This window comes from Aspergillus karnatakaensis (genome assembly GCF_047715665.1).
Source record: "Aspergillus karnatakaensis strain CBS 102800 unplaced genomic scaffold BJY04scaffold_31, whole genome shotgun sequence".
Lineage (NCBI taxonomy): Eukaryota > Fungi > Ascomycota > Eurotiomycetes > Eurotiales > Aspergillaceae > Aspergillus > Aspergillus karnatakaensis.
The window spans coordinates 376,957-384,824 of NW_027395743.1; the positions used below are offsets into that span (position 1 = coordinate 376,957).

At 45.9% G+C, this 7,868-nt stretch overlaps 3 protein-coding genes across 3 annotated transcripts; 2 read left to right on the forward strand and 1 right to left on the reverse strand.

Moving 5' to 3' along the window:
- Positions 1 to 94: 94 nt before the first annotated feature.
- Positions 95 to 2,131, forward strand: BJY04DRAFT_219400 (CocE/NonD family hydrolase; the record flags this gene model as incomplete). The annotated part of the gene is made up of 6 exons (XM_073716584.1): positions 95 to 380; positions 433 to 611; positions 660 to 763; positions 820 to 959; positions 1,007 to 1,196; positions 1,249 to 2,131. 6 exons carry the CDS (start codon positions 95 to 97, stop codon positions 2,129 to 2,131), a joined length of 1,782 nt encoding a protein of 593 aa, XP_073570217.1.
- Positions 2,132 to 2,352: 221 nt separating this feature from the next.
- On the forward strand, positions 2,353 to 3,227 carry BJY04DRAFT_191721 (uncharacterized protein). The gene is made up of 4 exons (XM_073711677.1): positions 2,353 to 2,460; positions 2,546 to 2,718; positions 2,767 to 2,871; positions 2,930 to 3,227. The coding sequence occupies exons 2-4, from the start codon at positions 2,575 to 2,577 to the stop codon at positions 3,047 to 3,049; spliced, it is 369 nt and encodes a 122-aa protein (XP_073570218.1). The 5' UTR covers positions 2,353 to 2,460; positions 2,546 to 2,574; the 3' UTR covers positions 3,050 to 3,227.
- Positions 3,228 to 5,111: 1,884 nt separating this feature from the next.
- On the reverse strand, positions 5,112 to 5,822 carry BJY04DRAFT_219402 (pectin lyase fold/virulence factor; the record flags this gene model as incomplete). The annotated part of the gene is made up of 3 exons (XM_073716585.1): positions 5,112 to 5,533; positions 5,587 to 5,659; positions 5,748 to 5,822. The coding sequence occupies 3 exons, from the start codon at positions 5,820 to 5,822 to the stop codon at positions 5,112 to 5,114; spliced, it is 570 nt and encodes a 189-aa protein (XP_073570219.1).
- Between the last annotated feature and the right edge of the window lie 2,046 nt (positions 5,823 to 7,868).

Here is a 7,868-nt window from a genome sequence, read left to right on the forward strand (position 1 = left end):
AGGAGAATGGCTGATCCGGGTGGTTATAAGGGCCACAGGAATGCAGCAGGATGGTAACAACTAAGCACAATCGTTCACTTTGCTTGCCACAGCCATGTCTCGCACGATCGGCGGAATTGAGGTGATCTTCGCCCCTACGAACCAGGGATATCACCACTATTGGACCGAGTTCAAACCCTCCAAGATCACTCTCCCAAAAGGATGGCAACGAGAGCCTGGCCGTCGGCCTCTGAGAGAGGCGATCATCTGGGAGAAAGACGTGGCCATCACCATGCGCGACGGGACAGTCCTCCGCGGCGACGTCTTCCGACCTGCAGACAAGGACGGCGTGCCGCTCCCAGCTCTTCTTCCCTGGAGCCCGTATGGAAAGACAGGAAGTGGTTAGTTTCGCGGTGTCGCTTAAGGGACATTGTCGCGCTGACAGTTGAAAAGGACACCACCAAACCACTAGCTTCACGTACCTCGGGGTACGACACGAGCACCTGAGTGGGTTGGAAAAGTTCGAAGCTCCTGACCCCGCCGAATGGTGCCCTCGTGGGTACGTGGTGGTCAATGTCGACGCGCGTGGGGTCTTTGACTCTGAAGGTGACATCTTCATCCTTGGGACACAGGTAGGCTGATCCAGCGAGCATGAGAATACGACTCTAACCAGCTTCAAGGAGGGTCGCGATGGCCACGACACAATTGAATGGATGGCAGAGCAGAGCTGGTGCGATGGAAATGTCGCTCTTGTTGGCAACTCGTGGCTTGCTATGACCCAGTGGTAGGTTCATTCATCCTCTGTGTTCGGGGACTTTATGTCTAATGAGAAAGAAATAGGTATATCGCTGCCGAAAGGCCGCCACACCTCAAGGCGATTGCTCCTTGGGAGGGGATTGGGGACTTTTATCGTGAAAGCATCTGCCGGGGCGGTATCCCAAACTATGCCTTCTGGGATCTGCTCATGCGGGAGTTCAATGGTTTGTCTGATATCACTTTGCAGGTGTGCAGTGGCTAAATAGATTAGGGAAAACCTCTCGCGAAGATGCTGCAGCGATGATCCAGAAATACCCTCTGATGAACGCCTATTGGGAGGATAAGCGGCCACGCTTGCATGATATTGACGTGCCGATGTATATCCTAGCCAGCTATTCCACGGGTCTCCACACAGAAGGGTCGATCAGGGCGTGGAAGTATGCCGGCTCTAACGAGAAATGGTTTGTGCACGATTGTATCCCAAAGCCAAGGCTGCCGCTGACAACGTTCAAGGCTGCGTATTCATCAGACGCAGGAATGGTTTGACATCTACCAGCCATTTGCGAATGATGACCTTCAACGGTTCCTCGACCACTTCTTGCTTGGCAAGGAGAACGGGTGGGAAAATACACCTCGCGTTCGTCTCTCGCTGTTGCGGTACAATCGGGCTCCGATCAGCTTCCGCGCGGAGGACGCCTACCCCCCGTCTCGCGTCCAATACCACAAATTCTACCTGGAGGCAGCAAACGGCAGGCTACTCGTCGATCAGCCCGCGCAGGAGGCAAAAGTCTCGTACCAATCCGACTCGTGGGACGATGACGGTGCCCATTTCAACTGGACCTTTGACGAACCCACTGAGCTGATCGGGTCGTCCCAAGCAGTCCTCTACATGTCCTGCGATGACCTCGACGACATGGACGTCTACGTGATTCTCCGCAAACTAGACAAGGATGGTAACGCGCTGTTGAACTTTAACATTCCTCTTGAACACCAAGCAGCCGGAGTGACGGAGAAGGACATTCCCGACGTCAACATCTACAAGTACGTGGGGCCGAACGGGCGGCTGCGAGCGTCCAAGCGAGCAACTGCGGAGGAGCCAGATATCGCTAAGAACCGCCGGAGTAACCGCGAGCCAACGGAGCTATTCTTCCCGCACGACAAGGAAGAGAAGGTCGCACCCGGCGACGTGGTTGAGCTGCGAATCCCATTGTGGGCGGGGGGTATTGCGTTTGATGCGGGGGAAACGCTGAGGCTCGAGGTCAAAGGGCATGATCCCATCCTGCCCGAGTATCCGCCCCTCCACCGGAACCTAAAGAACCTGAACCACGGCCAGCACGTTGTCCATACCGGTGGGGGATTTCCGAGTTATTTGGTTCTCCCTTTAACCAAGGCGTAGTGCCGGAATGATTATTCGTGGCAAACCCTTTAACGCTTCAGACCAAGGGTCTGATTGCCATTGGTCAAGCCAAGTCTGGGCATCGTACATTGAGTTTGAATAACGCAAGATCTATTGAGTGCCAGGATTTTTAGTAAAACCCAAAAGATTTTGATCCCTGCTTTATATCAGGTGTTCCTCTCCCCGGAATCCTTATTTCCCCATCTCCCTGCAACCATCTCATCCACGCTTCCTCATTCCTCATGGTCACCCCCATCACCCTACCCTGGGGTAGCAGTACGGCAGATAAATTGGACCCATGTCTTATTCTTGAATTCTCGCCGCAGCAGGTAAGATTATAATGTGCATTTCGGCGGTTATTGACAGCGTCTGAGCATCGACTGTGGGAATTAGCATGTTGGCTAACAGCTCCAGAATTCTACAGGGCTCACCCCTCTCTCAAAATGGGGTACAGCCCACTGGCGTGTTTAATTGCCTGCTTTTGCCTCTCGGTCACGGCCTGGCTGTCGATGGCAGTCCGCGCTTATGTGCGGATACACCTACTGAGGGGACCCTGTCTTGACGATGTCCTGGCTTTTATTGGAACTGTATGTCGCTCATATCCCTTTGACGACCCCTTCTCACTCCTTTTCTAGATCATTTTCACGGCTGTTGCCGTTCTGTTCATGGTCAATTCCTGGAACCACTACTCGGCAGACAAATACGGGTTGAGCCTAGAGATGCAGATGACGGGTATCAAGGTCAGCTTTCTTCGTGCACATGCTAGAGTATTGATGGCTAATAATTCTATGTGTCCAGTTGAGTTTCAGCGCCGACATGTTATATCTCCTAGGTACATTCGTCATGAAGCTATCCTTTGTCCGAACCCTCTCCCGCATCGTCCAAACGCCCCCCCCCAGACTATCGTCCTGTATATGACTCTTGGAGCGGGAGCCATCATCACCGTGTCAACAATCATCCAGGGGTTCCTATATTGCCAACCCCTCGATTTCCTATGGGAACAATTATCTGCATCAGGCAGCCACGGCCACTGCCACGCCCCATGGACCCGGATTACCGTCACCCTCGTCCATGCAGCGTGGGTCTTGGCGGCGGATGTCATACTTGGCCTTGTACTCCCCTGTATCCTACTGCGGGGATGCAACATGAGCCTGCGAACGAGAATATCGGTCCACGCTCTGCTCGGGCTGGGATCAATGTAGGTATCCACCTTTACCCTTTTCAGTTCCAAACTACTATTGCCTCTTTCCACTCTAACGCAGTCCTAGCGCCGGCATCGCAACAGTTATCCGAATGCCGTACATCCAACCGGGCTCGGCGCGAATCTAAAGTTAAACGACCTCGCCGCCCTGTTCTGGGAGATCACCGAGTTGGCGATAAATATCATTTGCACCGCCGCAGCAACATGGAAGCCTCTCTTTCAGAAACGTCGGCGGATGGAACCGGTTTGTCACGAACTGACGAGCAGGAAGTCTCCAAGGGCGGGGGTTATAGCGCTTGATTGGCCGCATGACTCACGGGAGGGTCCGTTTAGTTCTGGCGATCCTGTTATTTCTTAGAGGGACCTGGCCTAGTGCGAATTGTTAGTATATTAGTGTATCAAGCAAGCAAGGAGACAAGACATCTATACTTGGCTGTAGTTATTTTCTTCATCCTTTCTCCTCGTACTTTGGCTTCTATTTCATAGTAACAATCTGAAACAGGATGCAGTTCCACCTACAGCCCCCGTCAAAAGTCTCCGTACGAATTTAGCGCGTCGCGTAGCAACGCGTCTCCACCACTAACTTCAAAAAAATATACCACCTCAATGAATGTCATGGGCCTCGCCCTCCTTATGTCCCGCTTAGGTCATCGCCACGTGACAATCCTCTGTACATAGTCGGTCCCGCCTCGCTGCTCCTGTTTCTCCTCCATAAGCTCCATCTATGTAAACGGGAAGGTCGGATCGACGTCGGTGTTCAGTCGGTCTTCACTCGCCGCTGGTTTCCTAGCAAGTAACGAGATGTCAGGCTACAAAGGATGTACGAAAGAGGAAGGAGAAGCTGTATGCTAATAGATTTAGAAACGAATCGCTGGAGGTCAGGAAGACCAGCGATTCCTCAGGGTCATATATATACGGAGGGGGTCGTGACCGGTGATTCATCCCAAAGCAGTTAGCGACTAGTTCGGTCACTTGGTTATTGATCGGTAATCGTGTGGCCTCCTGTCGGGGATGCCTGAGGCACCCGCTGTGACAAAGGAGCACCCTTTCCTACATCTACTCTTACAAGAAAAGGACTTTATCTAAAACAAGATCCTGTTAAAATAGAAACAGGAATAGAAGACCTCCAAGAAAGGTAGCCACCTGCGCCAAATAAATAAAAACCTACCCTTAATTCGCACCCAAAGGATATATAGCTCGCTGCCACGGAATTAAGCCTATTTACTTACCCAACTTTAGACCAGTAATTCGTGGCTAGTAATGTATAGCAAACTACATCACTTTAGAGAAGATAACAAATATAAATACAGGCGGTAGAGATAGTGGTCCATGTCCTTATTAACTACCTAAAACTAAAGCCCATAAACAAGAGTTACGGATAAAGATTAGGACTATATTTAACAACAGATCAGATATGCTGAGTAGTAGATTAGAAGGTAAGAAAGGTAAGGAGGATAATATGCAAGGCGGTAGTATCCTAGGTGTAGTACTAGACTTTGCAGAGACATCACAGAGATTTTAAAGCCGCGCGCTACCAGGCTACTGAACAGAATACCAGGTATCTAGGCTACTACAGGCCATGACGAGGCTCTAAATTTGTCGGGAAGTAATAGTTTATATACATAGCCATGCATAGAGACTAGATAGTTAGATCCTGCATATCGCTTAGGCGAGAGGTCAGGGTATGAATTCAACAACAACAACAACAACAACAACAACAACAACAACAACAACAACGACTGTAGTATCTCGGAAGAATAGATCTCGCGAGTGGTAGCCTTAGGACTTGGGAGTCGAAAAGATCAAGATATCTGAGAAGAATTCGCAGACGCGTGATTGAACCGTCGCTTGAACCCCTGAACGGGAGCTAAAAGCGGCCCAATGGTGGTCCCGCCAGCAAGGGGTGCCGCACCCCAACAAACCGCGCCCGTTGCTGTAAAGATGGTCATAGGTAACGTTGCGAACAGCGCCCGTTCCTCCTCCGCTGAGACCGTCGGCCGACGCCTCCGCGCCAGCCCACACCTTGATGCGTGCAAAGTTGCCGGCATTCGCCATGGTGATATTGTACACGTATATGTCTTCAACCAAGTCGACTTCTCCGATATACTGGCCCAGACTGCCGACAGAGATTCCGTGGGAGCCGGTGCAGCTGGGGTTTTGTACGATGGCCGAGGTTGAGCTGGGCTTGAATGATACGCAGTCTTGGTGGCTGTTAGCATTTGCTTAGACGAGAAGGTAGTTGCCAGGTAGATACCGTCAGTATTGGCAATGACCGAGTCCTGAATAACAACATTGTGACTGCGGTAGGTGTCCCATCCGTCAGTGTTCTGTCTTGCATGTCAGAAAATACCGTGTCGATCTGGCAACTGGGGTTGGATCGGACTTGGCAGGGGTCGCTTTAGGCTGAGGATCCACCTGGAGATTCAGATCACTGATGAGAATATCAAAAGAGTTCGCGATGAGATTGAACCAATTGGGAGGGTTGTGCATGATCAGGCCAGAGATGGTGGCGTGGTTCCTTACCACGGGTCTTCTTTAGGTTCCTTGGGGCTAATATTATTACTATTACATACACGATTAACAGCTTCCTGTGACGCTCAGTAGTACTGTTAGTTGTGATATGTGCAGGATGGGGTCTACAGCAGTTGGCTTTAACCTTAGCTACTCAGTGCTCCCAAGTATCAAAGTAATTAGGTACCACGGCATAATGACCATCCAGGCCATCCTTTATGCCATGATCACCATAATTACTATTCCCAAGTACTTTGCAGGGCCTTGGATAAGAAAGTGTGCGCAGACGCATTTTTGTCTGGATCAGGCGATTTGAGGTCCTGTTTTCCCAGGCTGGAACATGTAGATTCAAGAGTCTATTTGCCTCTAGCTTGGAAAGATTCTTATTTCAAATATTTTTAAACCTCTCAATGACCCCCATTATGTTTTTTACAATATCGGTAGCCTCTTGATACATGAAATGGTCTCTAGTACGTGTTAAGCCGCAAGTTGCCCACTATAGGAAGGTCGCGACTAGAAGAACCTAACTATATTCCGGCACGATAGGACGGGGAGGTATTCACCAAAAAAAAGTCTTGGCAAGGGGGGAGGTATCGACTTTTTACGATACCACCCCCTAAAATCCTGAATATCTAATATTTTTTAATTTTTTTTATATATTTAGAATCCTTAGGGTTCAAAGAATAATGATATTTTAAAATAGTTCGAAATTTCCTAATAGGGAAGAAGATAGAGTAGGGCTTAAGGTAAGGATAAAATTTTATTAGGGTTTAGCTTGGCAAGCTAATTACAAGTAGTCTAGTCCTAATTAAGCTACCCTACTACCTTAGGGTTTAATAAAAATACCTGCATCATGCCTTAGACAGGAATAGATACCTAAAATTTTAGGTTTCTTATTTTTTTTATTTAGGGTTAGATTATTCTCTAGGTTTCTAGTAGTATTAATCCTGATTAGTAATAAGTATATTAAGTCTATTATTCTATAAGATATTAGTATTCTAGAGAACTAAAAATTATTTTAATATATTTAATATTAAGGAAGTTATAAGGGTTTTAAGTTCTTATATATCTAGAATATTGTTAAGAACCCAGCCAGGCGGTCTACGCGGCAGAATAGCACGGACTAGTAATATTATAACAAGATAATAGTATCCTAGGACACTATTATCAGGGGAGAAATATTATTAGCCACGGAAGATTACGCTATTATAATATTTTAGGCCTTTAATATATTAACTACTTTTAGTATTAGAATAGACCTAGTAATACTAACTAGTATAGATAAATACTAATTATTATATAATAAAGCCTACCTGGCAAGATACTTATAAAGAAAATCACGTGTATATATTATCTAGTAAACCAGGAACTAGTAAGGAAATAATAAATAAAAGAATATCCTTATTAGGTATACTACTTAATATACCTTAGAAAAGTATATAAGATAGTATATAGCATAAAGAATATTTAAGAATACTTATTACTACTATACCTAGTCTTACTTATTCTTTGTGATTAATAATCTATTATTATTTAAAGTTACTTTTTAGAATAGTAATATACTTATATAAACTACTCTATAAGTATTTTATATATAGGATACTTAGCCTTACTTACTTTAACTAAGCTTAACTTTAATTATAACTAGTTTTTATACTAGTTAAATATAAAACTATTTAGAGAAAGGATTAAGTAAGTTAAATTAAGTATTATAAGCTTATAAAAGGTTACTAAGGTTAGGAAAAAGCTATAGGTTAGTCCTTTTATAATATATTAATTACTAGTTAACACGAGTGTCTTATCTTAACTTAAAATAATTATTATTATAGTTTCTAGAGGAAATTAGCAAGCTAACTAACCCTTTATTAATATAAAGTAACTCTAGTCTATTATTTATATTATATAAGAGTAGCTTAATAATTAAGCTATAACTATTAATAGCTTAACTAATAACCTTAATTAATATAATATTATTCTTACTAGTAATACCTAAGAAGGGTTAGGGTTAGGGTTAGGGTTAGGGTT